This window comes from Catharus ustulatus, chromosome 6 (genome assembly GCF_009819885.2).
Source record: "Catharus ustulatus isolate bCatUst1 chromosome 6, bCatUst1.pri.v2, whole genome shotgun sequence".
Taxonomy (NCBI): Eukaryota; Metazoa; Chordata; class Aves; order Passeriformes; family Turdidae; genus Catharus; species Catharus ustulatus.
Window position 1 is genome coordinate 1012924 of NC_046226.1, and position 16354 is coordinate 1029277.

The 16354-nt window shown below is 51.5% G+C and overlaps 1 protein-coding gene across 1 annotated transcript in view; it reads left to right on the forward strand.

The window, feature by feature from the left end:
* FANCM (FA complementation group M) overlaps positions 1-16354 on the forward strand; it is a 60633-nt gene that overhangs the window by 33756 nt on the left and 10523 nt on the right. Inside the window, exons 11-13 of the mRNA XM_033061667.2 lie at positions 5845-6079; positions 11312-11469; positions 11994-12158. Coding sequence (XP_032917558.1) covers positions 5845-6079; positions 11312-11469; positions 11994-12158 — 558 coding nt within the window. The remainder of the gene's footprint in view (positions 1-5844; positions 6080-11311; positions 11470-11993; positions 12159-16354) is intronic.

Consider the following 16354-nt stretch of genomic DNA (forward strand, 5'->3'; position numbering starts at 1 on the left):
CCTCCCCATTCACTGCTACAGGAAACTCCAGCACAGAGCCCTGGAATGGTTTGGGTTGGATGGCACCTGAAAGATCCTCCAGTGCCACCCCTGCCATGGCAGGGACCCCTCCCACTGTCCCAATGTCCAACCTGGCCTTGGACATTCCAGGGATCCAGGGGCAGCCACAGCTGCTCTGGCAATTCCAGCCCAGCCTGGAATTCCCAATTCCCAACATCCCACCCATCCCTGCCCTCTGGCAGTGAAGCCATTCCCTGTGTCCTGTCCCTCCATCCCTGTCCCCAGCCCCTCTCCAGCTCTCCTGGAGCCCCTGCAGGTGCCCTCAGCTCTCCTGGATCCTTCTCCTCTCCAGGGAACATTCCCAGCTCTCCCAGCCTGCCATGTCACCAAACTGAAACTCAGCGATTCCAGGGGTGTTCCAAGGGTGCAGAGGAGGGTGTGGGGCTGGGAGGGGACACTGGCAGTGCTGCTGGTGACACTGGCCCCTCACACTGGTGCTTACTGGGCTGGTGACGCCGCTGGCGCTCAGAGCTGGCTTTGGTGGCCGCGCTCTTGCGTGTGAGGATGAGGAGATCGGCTTAGGTGCAAATCCACTTTGGCTGGGTTCCTGCAGCCCAGCACTCAGGCACAGCATCATTAATCATCTCTGAGTACAGACTGTCCCTCAGGACATCCCTGTGCCCCTGGGAATGTGCTGGGAGCTGGGGGATCCCACCACAGCTGGGCCAGCTGCATCCCACACCCTGCAGGGACAGGACAGGGACTGGGCAGGGTTTGGGCAGGGCTTGGCCAGAGTTTGGGCAGGACAGGCTGGGCACTCCCTGCTGCCACCACTAGTGAAAGGCAGTGCAAACCAATAAATCCAAGATCTGTGTACAGTAATTTCACGATTATAAGCCGCATGTTACAATACAGGGTGTGATCAAAGGTTTCTGTTCTATCACCATCTGCTGAGGGTGGGGCAGTGATCCTGATCTCTGTGGGAGATGTTCTGCTAATGGGCATCCATTGAAACCAGCTGGGGCAGTGTTCTTTATCTCATGGGATATCTCCTGTTCATGGCCATGGTTTATAAACCAGCTGGGGCAGTGTTCTTTATCTCCATGGGATATCTCCTGTTCATGGCCATGGTTTATAAACCAGCTGGGGCAGTGTTCTTTATCTTTTCACAACCCATCCTTCCTCCAGCCAGTCATTTTCTGCTCATGGCCATTGAGTCCCACTGTGGCACTGATAAAATTACTGCATCCCATTGGGAGATGCTCCAGCCAGGGGGAAGAGCCCAACATTTCTTACCAAGATAAAAACAGAGGTTTGTGACACTAAGGGAGCCCCTTTCTCCACTGGACTCCAGAGGAAAACCGGATTTCTCCACATCCCCACTGGAGCTCCGGAGGGAAACTGCACCTTGTACAGGAGCACTGCTCCAGCTGAGCCACATCTGTCACTGCAGGAGGATGCAGCCACCATGGGATGGGACTGCTGCCAACACCCTGCCTGACGGGTGTCAGGCTGTACTCTGACTGTGTCAGGGTTTGGGGTTTGTTCTTTGTAGTGCTGTATTTCTATTTTAATTTCCCTACTAAAGAACTGTTATTCCTAATTCCCATATTTTTAACCCCTTGATTTCAAAATGATAATAATTTGGAAGGAGGGGGTTTACATTCTCCATTTCAAAGAGAAGCTCCTGCCTTTCTCAGCAGACACCTGTCCTCCAAACTAAAACAGCAACTTTTCATTCTTTGTCCATATACAAGCTGCACCTGATTATAAGCCGCACTTCGGGTTCAGACCAAAATTTGAGTCAAAATGGTGCAGCTTATAATGGTGAAATTACTGTAAATCAATTGTAAACCTGACATTTCAGACTCTTGGTGTTATTTCATTTATTCCAGTCCATGCCCTAGCTCTGGTTGGGATTTGTAGCTGGCAGGGATTTAATTCTGAATGAGACTGCAAAGAATCCTCCCTGAGGGGGAAAAAGTTTCCCCTTTGAAGGGATGAGAGTTAAAAATGGTAAACCTGAGTGGAGTTGTAAATAGATATTTTCTCGTGCTGCTTACGGAGGCTGGTGACTGTTGAAAGCTCTGCTCTGTAATGGGATAGAAAATAGTCCCCTAAATTCCTTGGAGCTTCACTTAAGTAGTTGGATTACTGTGTTGTCCAGATTTTCTCAGATATCTTTGAAGCAGAACCTCCCCCCAGGTAGAACAGTCATTGTATATATTTATTATTTTTTAAATTTTGAGGTCAGGAAATAAGTTTAATTGCAAACCAATGTTGTCTTGGTTGGTTTGCTTGATTTTTCTTGAGGATGTTTTTTGGGATTATTGTTGGAGTTTTTAAATTCAGCAGAACTGGAAAGAGATCAGTGTGGAGGTTCTTCCCCATCACTTCATTTGCAGCTAAATAATTGTTCATTTGTTAATTTATAGGAATTTGTTTGGGGATTTGGGGATTTTTTTTGTGTAGCTTTTTTTTCTACTTTTGTTTTAGGTTTGGGATTTTTTTTTTTTGCTTGGTTTAGTTTAGTTTAGTTTAGTTTTTAATCAAACCACTTCAGATCAATCACAAAACTTTTGAAGATGTTGTATTGGGAGAAAGGGGTCAGTGCAGGAATTTCCTTCCTGTGACCTCAGTGTTTATGTTGTGTCTCCCATGTGTCCCAGGCCTCTGGAGCTGCTGGGATGGGGTTTGGGATTGTCTCCTGGAGCTGGGGATGTCCCCTGGGATTTGGGATTGTCCCCTGGGGCTGGGGACATCCTCTGGGGTTTGGGATGTCCCCTGGAGCTGCTCAGCCCAGGGAAGCCCAGGGCAGGGAAAAGCCACCAAAGTCACAACTCTGTGACATTGCTGATTTGGTAACACCGCATTTTTCTGCCCTATAAACACCTGGGTTTGGCTGTTCTGGGTTTCTTGGCATGCCTGAGGGGTCTCCCAGAGCATGGCCAGCTCCCATTCTGTTCAGGGAGCAGCAGCTTTGCTCCCTGGAACCCTCTGTGCCCTGTGACACTCAGAGCACTCAGGGTCTCCCAGGGGCTTGGGGCACAGCACAAACCCTCCCTGGGGCACAGCACAAACCCTCCCTGGGACACAGCACAAACCCTGCTGTGGGCACAGCACAGACCCTCCTGTGGGCACAGCACAAACCCTCCTTGGGGCACAGCACAAACCCTCCCTGGGGCACAGCACAAACCCTCCCTGGGGCACAGCACAGACCCTCCCTGGGGCACAGCACAAACCCTGCTGTGGGCACAGCACAAACCCTCCTTGGGGCACAGCACAGACCCTGCTGTGGGCACAGCACAGACCCTGCTGTGGGCACAGCACAAACCCTCCCTGGGGCACAGCACAGCACAAACCCTCCTTGGGGCACAGCACAGACCCTGCTGTGGGCACAGCACAAACCCTCCCTGGGGCACAGCACAGACCCTGCTGTGGGCACAGCACAAACCCTCCTTGGGGCACAGCACAAACCCTCCTGTGGGCACAGCACAAACCCTGCTGTGGGCACAGCACAAACCCTCCTTGGGGCACAGCACAGACCCTGCTGTGGGCACAGCACAGACCCTCCTGTGGGCACAGCACAAACCCTGCTGTGGGCACAGCACAAACCCTCCTTGGGGCACAGCACAAACCCTGCTGTGGGCACAGCACAGACCCTCCTTGGGGCACAGCACAAACCCTCCTGTGGGCACAGCACAAACCCTCCTTGGGGCACAGCACAAACCCTCCCTGGGGCACAGCACAGACCCTCCTTGGGGCACAGCACAGACCCTCCTGTGGGCACAGCACAAACCCTCCTTGGGGCACAGCACAAACCCTCCCTGGGGCACAGCACAGACCCTCCTTGGGGCACAGCACAAACCCTCCTTGGGGCACAGCACAAACCCTCCTGTGGGCACAGCACAAACCCTGCTGTGGGCACAGCACAAACCCTCCTGTGGGCACAGCACAGACCCTCCTTGGGGCACAGCACAAACCCTCCCTGGGGCACAGCACAAACCCTGCTGTGGGCACAGCACAAACCCTCCCTGGGGCACAGCACAAACCCTGCTGTGGGCACAGCACAAACCCTCCCTGGGGCACAGCACAAACCCTGCTGTGGGCACAGCACAAACCCTCCCTGGGGCACAGCACAAACCCTCCTTGGGGCACAGCACAAACCCTCCTGTGGGCACAGCACAAACCCTCCCTGGGGCACAGCACAGACCCATCATGGGGCACAGCACAAACCCTCCTTGGGGCACAGCACAAACCCTCCTGTGGGCACAGCACAAACCCTGCTGTGGGCACAGCACAAACCCTCCCTGGGGCACAGCACAAACCCTCCCTGGGGCACAGCACAAACCCTCCCTGGGGCACAGCACAGACCCTCCTGTGGGCACAGCACAGACCCTCCTTGGGGCACAGCACAAACCCTCCTTGGGGCACAGCACAAACCCTCCCTGGGGCACAGCACAAACCCTGCTGTGGGCACAGCACAGACCCTGCTGTGGGCACAGCACAGACCCTCCTGTGGGCACAGCACAAACCCTCCTTGGGGCACAGCACAAACCCTCCCTGGGGCACAGCACAAACCCTGCTGTGGGCACAGCACAAACCCTCCTTGGGGCACAGCACAAACCCTGCTGTGGGCACAGCACAAACCCTCCCTGGGGCACAGCACAAACCCTCCCTGGGGCACAGCACAAACCCTCCCTGGGGCACAGCACAAACCCTGCTGTGGGCACAGCACAAACCCTCCCTGGGGCACAGCACAAACCCTCCTTGGGGCACAGCACAGCACAGACCCTGCTGTGGGCACAGCACAGACCCTGCTGTGGGCACAGCACAAACCCTCCCTGGGGCACAGCACAAACCCTCCTTGGGGCACAGCACAAACCCTCCTTGGGGCACAGCACAAACCCTCCTTGGGGCACAGCACAAACCCTTGTGGGGCACAGCACAGACCCTCCTGTGGGCACAGCACAAACCCTCCTTGGGGCACAGCACAAACCCTGCTGTGGGCACAGCACAAACCCTCCTGTGGGCACAGCACAAACCCTCCTGTGGGCACAGCACAAACCCTGCTGTGGGCACAGCACAAACCCTCCCTGGGGCACAGCACAAACCCTCCTTGGGGCACAGCACAAACCCTGCTGTGGGCACAGCACAGACCCTCCTTGGGGCACAGCACAGACCCTCCTTGGGGCACAGCACAAACCCTTGTGGGGCACAGCACAGACCCTCCTGTGGGCACAGCACAAACCCTCCTTGGGGCACAGCACAAACCCTGCTGTGGGCACAGCACAAACCCTCCTTGGGGCACAGCACAGACCCTCCTTGGGGCACAGCACAAACCCTCCTGTGGGCACAGCACAAACCCTCCTGTGGGCACAGCACAAACCCTCCTGTGGGCACAGCACAGCACAGACCCTCCTTGGGGCAGTTCCAGAGGGAGCTGCAGTTTCCCTCCTCACCTCCCCAGTGCTTTCTCCATTGCACAATGCAATGCAGTGTAATTAAAGGCACTCAGAGCACTCATGACATCAACAAATCATCTTAGGCCTTTTTTTTTGCCTGAGCTCCTTTCCCTGTTTCTGATGTAATCTAATTTACATCATCCCTGTATCAGTGGCAGATTGTCACTTCCCCCAGGCGAGGGCTGTGCTCCTTTCTCACTCTCCAGTGCTGTGCCTGCTTCTGGTCCATTAAAACACCCCAAACCAAACAACACCTTGCCGAGGGAACAGAAAATAATGAGCAACTCCACAGACACCGCGGTGTTCTTCCAATTTGGGTCAAATGCTGTGAAAGAACAATCAATCAGCAGCTGATTTATCTCTTCACCTTCTCTTCCAGACCTACAACCAGAGCCAGTGTAACAGAAGGAGCATCACCAAAGCCATCTCAGGGAACAAAACCCTTCGTTTCTACCAGCACAGCCCACGGATGGTTCCAGAAGGCATCACTCCCAAAGTGCATAAAATGTTCATCACTGCAGAGAAACAGGAGCCCAGCAGCTCCAGGGTGTTTTCCAAAGGGAGGAGATGCAGCTCCCTGCAGCACAAATCTGCTCTCTCTGCCTGTGTCACTGGTAAGAGGATTATGGTGTTTGCAGCACTTGCAGCCCTCTCTCCTGGGGGCTTGGGGCTCTGCAGGGTCACCCCAGGGCTCCTCCTCACAGCTCTGCCCTTGCATGTGCACATCCTGAGTCAGCCCTGCTCATCCTCCTGCATGGACTCACTCACTGAAGGTCACAAACTCCAGCTGCAGACAGAGGAGGCAAACGTTCATCACAGAGTCCCAAAATCCCAGAATCCCAGACTGGATTGGGCTGGAAGGAAGGAAGGGAAGAAGGAAGGAAGGAAAGAAGGAAGGAAGAAGGACACTTCCCCCTGTCCCAGGTGCTCCAAGCCCTGTCCAGCCTGGCATTGGACACTCCCAGGGATGGGGCAGCAACAGCTGCTCTGGGCAAAGTGGCTTTGGAAATGACAATAAAACAGAAATCCTTGAAAACTGAAGGATTTTGATGTGAGGAAAAGGAGTAATTGAGGGTAGGATATTTATGAATTATGAAAATCAGGAAAATTCTCTTGGAGGCTTTTTAGCTGATGCAGTTCAATGGCATGGGAATCTCAGGAAACTGAGCACAGTACTAAGATAGGGAAAAACAACTGCTTTTTATAAATACCTGGGAATTTCCATGCTCTGTCTCCTTGTCAGTGCTTTCTGTAAAACTTCTTGAAAGAAGAACCTCGAAGCCTTGGGAAACTTCCTATTTCTGATTAAACAGACACAGCTGCTGCAAAACAATCAGAGCCCAACATGGAATGAAAAGAATCATTTTGGAGCATTTGTTGGTCTGTCCTAGAAAAGAGAAATGAGCAAGGAGGGCATAAAAGAAAGGATAATGCTGGGAGTGTTCCTGCTGTGGGAGCAGCACTGCAGGGCTGGAATTACCCAGAGCCCTGGTGTGAGCCACGTGTGGGAGCAGCTCCCAGGGCTGGGGCCCAGGGTGGCCAGGGCTGAGGCCTTAAAATGGCCAGGACTGAGTCTGTAAAGTGGCCAGGGTGAGTCCTTAAAATGGCCAGGGTGAGTCTGTGAAGTGGCCAGGGTGAGTCTGTAAAGTGGCCAGAGCAAAGTCCCCAAAATGACCAGGGCTCAGTCCCCAGGGTGGCCAGAGCAGAGTCCCCAAAATGCCCAGGGCTGAGTCCCCAGAGGTGACCAGGGTTGAGTAGCCAGAGTGTGGCCAGGGCTGGGTGGCCAAAGGTGGCCAGGGCTAAGTCCCTAAAATGACCAGAGCTGAGTCCCCAGGATGGCCAGGGTGAGTCTGTAAAGTGGCCAGGATGAGTCTGTAAAGTGGCCAGGGTTGATTTGCCAAAGGTGACTGGGGTTGAGTCCCCAGAGGTGACCAGGGTTGAGTAGCCAGAGTGTGGCCAGGGCTAAGTCCCTAAAATGACCAGAGCTGAGTCCCCAGGATGGCCAGGGTGAGTAAAGTGGCCAGGGCTGAGTCCCTAAAATGACCAGGGCTCAGTCCCCAGGGTGGCCAGAGCAAAGTCCCCAAAATGACCAGGGCTCAGTCCCCAGGGTGGCCAGAGCAAAGTCCCCAAAATGACCAGGGCTCAGTACCCCTCCTACCAGCCAGGGCTGAGTAGCCAAAGATGACCAGGCTTGAGTTCCCAGAGGTGGCCACAACTGGGTGGCCAGGGCTGAGTCCACAAATGTGGCCAGGGTTGAGTCCCCAAAGTGACCAGGGCTGAGTAGCCAAAGGTGGTCAGCGTTGATTTGCCAGATGTGGCCAGGGTTGAGTCCCCAGAGGTGGCCAGGGTTGATTTGTTGAATGTCCCCAGAACTGAGTAGCCAAAGGTGGCCAGGGCTCAGTCCCCAGGGTGCCCAGGGCTCAGTCCCCAGGGTGCCCAGGGCTCAGTCCCCAGGGTGCCCAGGGCTCAGTGCCCAGAGGTGCCCAGGACTCAGTGCCCAGGGCTCAGTGCCCACCTGGCCCTGTGCAGCTCCCTGAGCAGCAGCCCTGTGTGGAATCCTCTTCACTCAGGATGAAGTTCCAAGAGAGGACAAAGAAAGGAATTGTCTTTTTCACCTTTTCTCTTCATTTTAGTGCCAGTTTCCACAATAACAATGGGTAAAGCTGGCAGCACTGGCTGAGCTGGGTGTGTTCTTATCTCTGCTCTCACTTTGTTTGAGGTCCAGTTCATCCTCAGGTTTCTCCTTGGCAGAAACTGAGCTGTCATGGGCTGGGTTACCATAGGAATTTCAAGCATTGTCCTTGTTTTCTTGTCAAAATAAATGCAATCATGGAATCATTTAGGTTGGAAGACTCTGAGTCCATGGAGTCCAACCCTTCCCAGCACTGCCATGTCCCCAAGTGCCACCTCCACAGGGCTGTAAATCCCCCAGGGATGGGGACTCCAGCCCTGCCCTGGCAGTTCCAGGGCCTGGCCCCCCTTTCCATGAAGAAATTCCTCCCCATGTCCAACCTGAGCCTTCCCTGACACAGCCTGAGGCCATTTCCTGTGCTCCTGTCACTCATTACCTGAAAAAATATACATTTTAGTTCTTCTTAATTTGATCCAATTGCTATTGATTTTACACCCCTCTTTCACTTCAACACTTCTTCCATAACTTCTGTCTGTCATCCCCAGAAGGATCCAGTGCCTTGTGCTGCCCCATCACTGACCAAGTGTGTCCTTCAGTTTTCAGAGCTCTCCTTCAAAAAGTGCAGCAGAAATTCCCTTTGCTCCATGATCCTCTTGTATAATAGCTTGTATTTTAAGATCCTTTTTTCTCTCTGATTTTTGGGTTTTGTTTGTTTGGGGTGTTTTTAAGAATTTGTTTAAGTGAGGAGCATGCTCATGTTGTTGTTCCTGGGAGCTGAGTCCCATTTCAATCTGCCACTAATTCCTTTTTGCTTTTGTCCAGGTGAAATCTCATTTTCTTAATTCTTCTGCTGGTTCTCCACAATTCCTCTACTCCCTCATTTCACATTGATCAGTTTTGAGTCACCAATAACTGTGGGTTTTGTTTGATTTTACAGTTTCACTTTATTTCTGTAATTGCTGCTCTTATCCTAATGATGATTGGTTTGGACTCACTTTTTAGGAATACCAACACCTGCTTTGGTGTTTAGTCCTCTCTGGGGTTTTCATGCCTTTCCAGTTGCCTGTGGCTAATTCTTGCTCTCTTCCCAGTTCTAGCACAATGAAAATACCTTAGTTCTGGAGAAAAACAAGGAAAACCAGGTGGATGATTTGAGAGCTGTTTGTGTGGCAGGGCCTGGCATCCTCAGTGGGAATGTTCTGGAGGATAATTACCTGTGGGACAGCAGCAGCTGCTTCCCATGGAGGGGAGAGGCTGTGCAGGATGAGAGATTCCCAGCCTGGCTCCAAACAGCCTCATCAGCCTCACTCAGGGTGGGAATGTTCTCCCTGCACTCCCACTGTCTCCTGTTTGTCCAGCACCCTTCCTGGGTGTTTGGGGAATGTTTGGGCAGCCCCAGTGCTCCCCTGCAGGGAATGCTCTGTTCCCAGGCTCTTCCCTGCCTGCCAGGGTTGCACCATGGCTCACCTGGGCTGGTATCACAGGATCATCTCGTCTCTGTCCCAGCAGCAGGAGCCCAGCACTGAATCATTGTTGTTCTCACCTGGGGCTGGATGGCAGCACATCCTCAGCTGCAGGGAGTGGGCACAGCCCCGAGGCTGCCAGGGCTGCAGGAGCCTTGGGCACTGCTCCAGGGTGGGATTGTAGGGTGGGTGAGAGGGGACAGGGGCTGGGCTGGATGGCCTTTGTGTGTCCCTGCCCATCAGGGTATTCCTCATCCTGTGTGTCCCTGCCCATCAGGGTATTCCTGATCCTGTGTGTCCCATCAGGGTATTCCTGATCCTGTGTGTCCCTGCCCATCAGGGTATTCCTGATCCTGTGATCCCTGTGGGTTGTTTCTCACTCAGGATATTCCTAATCCTGTGACCCTCTGTGTGTCCCTTCCCACTTGGGGTATTCCTGATCTTGTGATCCCTGTGTGTCCCATCAGGATATTCCTGATCCTGTGATCCCTGTGTGTCCCTCCCCACTCAGGATATTCCTGATCTTGTGATCCCTGTGTGTCCCATCAGGATATTCCTGATCTTGTGATCCCTGTGTGTCCCTCCCCACCAGGATATTCCATGAATCTGTGATCCCTGTGTGTCCCTTCTCACCCAGGATATTCCTGATCCTGTGATCCCTGTGGGTTCTTTCTCACCCAGGATATTCCTGATCCTGTGACCCCTGTGTGTCCCTTCTCATCAGGATATTCCTGATCCTGTGATCCCTGTGTGTCCCATCAGGATATTCCTAATCCTGTGATCCCTGTGTGTCCCTTCTCACCCAGGATATTCCTGATCCTGTCATCCCTGTGTGTCCCTTCCCATCGGGATTTCCTGATCCTGTGTGTTCCTTCCCATCAGGATATTCCTGATCCTGTGACCCCTGTGTGTCCCTTCCCACCAGGATATTCTGTGACCCCTGTGGGTTCTTCCTCACTCAGAGTATTCCTGATCCTGTGTGTCCCTTCCCATCAGGATATTCTGTGATCTCTGTGGGTCCCTTCCCACTCAACATTCCATGATCCCAAATACTTCTCTGAGCATTGTTCTTCATTTCCTTTTCCTTCATTTCCTTTTCCTCCTCTGCCAGGTCCTTGGCCTGGGTGTTATCCCTTCAGGAATGTGACATCTCCTACACTGGAGTCAGAAATATTCACAGCACTGTTGATTTTCTGGGATTTTTTAGTGGTGGCCTGAAAAAGTCAGTGCTGGTTGATGTTTCCAGGTTTTCCTGAGCAGGGCTCTGGCTCAGGGTTTGCTCTGTGCAGACACAGCCCCTGGCACTGGAACTTGGGAGGATTGAGAGATCCAGGCTGGATCTTCTCCTGTGGCATTCATTCCCAAAAGAGATTCACCCCAAATCCTGTCTGCACAGCCACTGGCAAATTATCTTCATTATTTTTCTCCCAGCTTCACACATCTGGCCTGAAAACAATCACATGCTCAACTCTGATTCTTTGGAATCACTTCCCAGGCTGTTTGAGGGATTTGGCATTGTTTGGGATTGTGATTTCCATCTGTCCTCCCCCAAAACAGCTGTTTATGATATTTATCTCTATAAAACATTGACACTCTCTGGGTGCTTGTCCCTGGTTTCAGATTCTCTGCATCTGCTTTTGGTTGTGGCTCACAGAAGATATATATATTTTTTTTGTGCCTGTTCTTTTATTCTGTGCATCCCTTTTCCTACAGCAGGTAACATTTTCCTGTTGTTGTTTTTCCCCCCACAGACCAAAACCAAGTGAAGTCCCATGAGAGCTGGTCCTTGTCACCTGAGGAGTTTGAAGCATGGGACAGACTGTACAGGATTAAGGAAAGTGATGGGATAAAGGAACCAGTGTTGCCTCGAGTTCAGTTTGAAACCTTGGAGAACCTGGAAGAGACACCAGTGAGTTCCATGCAATGTTTGTTTGACACAAGGCCTGGAGGATGCTGGAAATGGCAGAGTTAACTCTGGATTTGAAGGAAGTCTGTTACAAAAATGCCTTTTTGAGATTTACATGTGGCTTTTGAGGTTAAGAATTTAGAAATTGGATGTTTGAAATGGGTCTTTGAGGTGGGGTCTGTAAGTAAAAATTAGGTCTGTAAATTAAAATTTGGATCAATAAATTAAAAATGTATTAGGAAGTCTCAGTATCCATTAAGTTCTGCTGCTGTTTTTAGGAATTCCATGCAGGATGCTGTAGTCACAGTCTCAGGATGGTTTGGGTTTTAAGGGGTCTTAAACCCATCTCACTGACCCCTGCCCTGGGCACCTTCCCCCAGCCCAGGCTGCTCCTGATGTTTATTTTAGACCAGACTTAAACCTGTGTGACAATATTTAAATCCTTCTGTGCATTTCTGCACTTGTTGTCCCTGAGAGAGAAGCTTTGCTAACCAATTCCTTGCTGGAATTCTCCCTTCCCGTGCCAGTTTGCCCTGCAGAGGCCCGAGGAGGGGAAGGTTCTGGAGCTCTCCCTGAGTGAATGGAGCCTTTGGCAGAATCAGCCCCTGCCCACGTCCCTGGTGGAGCACTCGGATCGTTGTCACCTCTTCATCAGAGCCATGCAAATGATGGAGCTGATGAAGCACCAGCAGGTAAGAAACGTGCCCAGGGACTGAGTGCACTTGGAACAGTTTAAAAATAATGACATTTGAAAGAAAAACAATAACTGTGAAATGAATTCTGTGTGTTTAATCTTGTTTCAAATGTCTCCCACTGCTGTGCTGTGATTCCTAATCTTTTCCACAGAAACTGTTGAAAAGAAGTGTTTCCCTACACAGGAAAAAAAACCCACATTTAAATCAGTTTAATGGATTCCAGTATCAATTTGTGACAGAATGACATTAAATACAGGAGCTGCAAATGCCAAGGGGCAAAGCCACCGAGGGGGATCAGAGCTGTGCCAGGAATTGGGAAGTTTGGTGTGGTGTGTACATCAAAATCATCCCAGAAAAGTCATCCAGCAGCTCATGGTGTGTTTTAGGGGATTTGTGTTTGGGTTCTTTTTGAACTAAAAAGTGAATTGTTCCTAAGAATTAAGGGATAGGAGGAGCTAAGGCAAAGATGGATGGGAGCTATCTGGGAAGGGAATTTTGTTTTCTGCCAGGGATGGATACAGAAATCCTTCTGGGATTTGGGAACAGGGAACAGGATGGAGGTTTCAGGGGTTCACCACATTCTCTTTCCCTCCAGCTCAGCTCCCCAAATGTTGCTCTCAGCACGTGGAGGTTTTTTAGGTCAGCAGCAGCTGCTGCTAAGCTGCCAGAGCTTCCTGAGTAACACCAGCACTAATGAAGGAGGAGAATGGAGACATTGTGGGGAAGGGAGGCTGGAGGGACCTGGCCAGCTCAGCAAAGCTTCTCCAGCCCACAGAGACATTGCTGGCTGCTGTGAGTCCCTGTGCCCAGCTGGCACTGCACAGGGAGGGGACAGGGACAGCAGGGCTGCCAGCAATGGCTCAGGAATTAGAAGGTGCCCCCTGAGCTCCCCTCGTGCCCCAGTGTGTGAGTTCCAGCTGCTGTGAACCAGCCAGAGGTGCAGGAGTGGAGCCTCCTCTTTTAGGGTGTCCCTGGTGTGCCCAAAGTGTCCCCAGGAGGTGACACAAGGCCCAGCACTGACCCTTTGGAACCTGCCAGGGAGAACCAAAGCACTGGCAGGGCTGGGGCCAGCACTGACACCAGGGTTTGTAACTTCAGAGAGCCAGCTGGGGCCAGTCCAGGGACACCAAAACTTCAGAGGAAGGGAAGATGCAGCTTTGTGCTGCTCTGATCAGTGAGCTCTGCCCTGAGCTCTTGTCTGAGTCTCACTGACATTCCCTGAGTCATCCCTGCCTCCCTGAGGGCACTGACTGTTCCCAGGGCAGGGCTTCCCACTGGGATCCAGAATGTTCCCTGGGGGAGAGGAGGGTAAAGGGAGAGCTGAGAGCACCTGGAGGGGCTCCAGGAGAGCTGAGAGGGGCTGGGGACAGGGATGGAGGGACAGGACACAGGGAATGGCTTCACTGCCAGAGGGCAGGGATGGGTGGGATGTTGGGAATTGGGAATTCCTGGCTGGGCTGGAATTGCCAGAGCAGCTGTGGCTGCCCCTGGATCCCTGGGATGCCCAAGGCCAGGATGGACACTGGGACAGTGGGAGGGGTCCCTGCCCATCCAGGGTGGGATTTGAGGTCCCTCCCAAGCATTCCCTGAGTCTCTGCTGGAAGGGTTTGCATGGATGTGCATCCAGGTTCTGCTATAAATATCCCATGGCTGATTGACCCCAGCTGAGCTGGCTGACGTTCATTTAGGGTGCTTAATTAACAGAGGGTTTAACCAACACAGGGCAAAGCTCTTTCCTTAAATACCCCAGAGAGGGAACCTCAAACCACAGCTTTATTGATGATTCTCTTACTGGGGGATAAAACATAAAACCAAGCAAATCATTATTTTATTGTGACTAACCAAATGATCTGGAAACTTCTGCTTAATTATTTCTTGGGCAGAATTTATTCAGAGATTTGTCATGACTTAATAGAAGCCAGCACAAGAAACATTTGTGTGGTTTTTTTTGATTTTTTTTGTTAAGAAATCCACTGATGTGTGGCTTTCCTTTCCTCATACTCATTCAGTGATTCAAGATTTTGTATTTTGTATAATAGCTTTAAAAAGTCAATTTAAAGGCTTTTTTTTTTTTTTTTTAATAGATGAAATTAAAATGCTTGGCCAAAAATTATATTTCTTAAAATCTAAGAGAAGAAGTTGGCCCAGTCAAAAGGAAATAAAAAAGTCCAAGAAGCCCCAAAATGATCCCTGGAAAAGGCAGATCCAGCAAAGCCTTTAATGCCCCAGGGGCTTTATTGCCACAGCAACACCCGAGGGGCAGATGGGGGATTTACTCCCAGGGGGATCCTTGGTGCAAAATGGCAACAAACCCAGTTGTCCTTCTGCAAAACAATTCAATCTCTTTGGAGCATTTTCTGCAAATTGAGCTGTGCTGTTTGGAGCTGAGCTGGGCACAGTGAGGGTGGTACCTGGGAGGTTTGTGCTTACTTTTCCTGAGGAGAGGAGGAATGTTTCATTTTAGTGCCCACACTGGGAGGGGCACTCTGCACCTTTGCCACTTCCAAGCTGGCATGGGAACTCCCAGCTTATCACAAGAAAAACAAAATAAATCCCAAAATCTTTGGGATTGTCTCAGTTTTTCACCCTCTGCCTGCAGGAAGGGAAGGAAACATCTCCTAAGCCTGGGATGAGCCTGGAACTGCTGGCTCTGGAACTGCTGGGATAAATCAGTGATTCACCTTTCACCTCCAGGTGAATCCTGGCAGCAGGGAGAAGTTCCCAGGGCACTCTGGAATCCCAGAGAACCTGAAGAGGTTTCCCAAGCTTTAGGAGTTTTAAATCAGATGTGTTTTGGGGGGAAGTTTGGTGTTTTCAGCCGGCTGGGCATTTTTTCTCAGGAGACCCTGAATGCAAAGTTAAAAATGGTTCAAGTAAGGACAATGAAATGGTTTTAGCTGGGATTTTTAGACCCTCATTGCCAGTAAATGAAAATCCTCTTCTGGGATGTGTCAAAACTTCTGATTGCAGAGAGGGTGGCAGGGTTTGGGCTGGGTTTGGAGGGTGAGGTGCCAGGGAGCCCTGAAATCTCAACTCTCCAATTAAAGCAGTCCCTTTGAATTGCCTCTTCTGACCTTGCTGCCAAATTTTCTGAGTGTGAGCATGAACTGGGAGCAGGGCTGGGTTGCTGACCCTGGAACTGCAGGTGCTGGGTGCTTTTCCTGGTGCTGGGGTTGTGAGAACAGAAGTGCCAGTGCCTGGGGAGTGGGGCTGGGTGCTCCTGCAGGTCCTTCCCACCCCAGGCACTCCACGAGCCCCTGCCCTCAGCTTCCAGCTCTGCCAGTGCTGAACAGAGAGAGGCACATCCCAGCAGGGCTGTTCTCAATAAATGGGATTGTTATTATGGAACCCTGCAATGGTTTGGGTTGGAGGGACCCTAAATCCCAGCCCTGCCATGGCAGGGACACTCCCCCTGTCCCAGTGCTGTCCAGCCTGGCCTGGGGCACTGCCAGCTGCTCTGGGAATCATTATTTATTTCCTGATCTTCTTGAACATTCACCTCCTCAGCCTCTTTGTTGATCCTGTTCCCATATTTGCCAGGGCACAAACCCTGGGTTTTGTGATCATCTTCCTTTTAAAGATCTCTGGCTGTTTTTATTGGGTGGCAAAAAGCAAAACCCAACAGAATGAGCAGATCCATCAATAATGTGATGCCATTGGGAAGAATTATCTCAGTCTGGTAGAAGGAAATTGGGGTTTGTGTCTCTCAGGCTTCTTCCGTTTTTCAACTAAATAAATTTTTCAAGATAATCTCATGTAATACACTTAAACCTCCAAAACCAAGTGTTTGACAGTGCTTCTTCCCCTGAAGTGTGTTCTGGAACAGGGATTGATTCTTCTGCTCGTTCAGCAGTTCCTGGAAGGGGTGAGGAGTGAATGAGTAAATGGTTACTCTGAGCTCAGGGTACTCACAGGGCACTCACAGGAACTGGGAGAGCTTTGGGCACTGATCACTGGTGATGAGTAAATGGTTACTCTGAGCTCAGGGCACTCACAGGGCACTCACAGGAACTGGGAGAGCTCTGGGCACTGATCACTGGTGCTGCAGCAAAGCAGCAGTTTGATAAAACATGGAAAAGATGATCAGAAAAAACTCCTGGAGTCACAGAAAGGTTTGGGCTGGAAAGGAGCTTCAAGCTGTTGCACAGCCCTGGAGGAGAGGGGGAATGGGGAGGGTTGGAGGGGCAGCATCT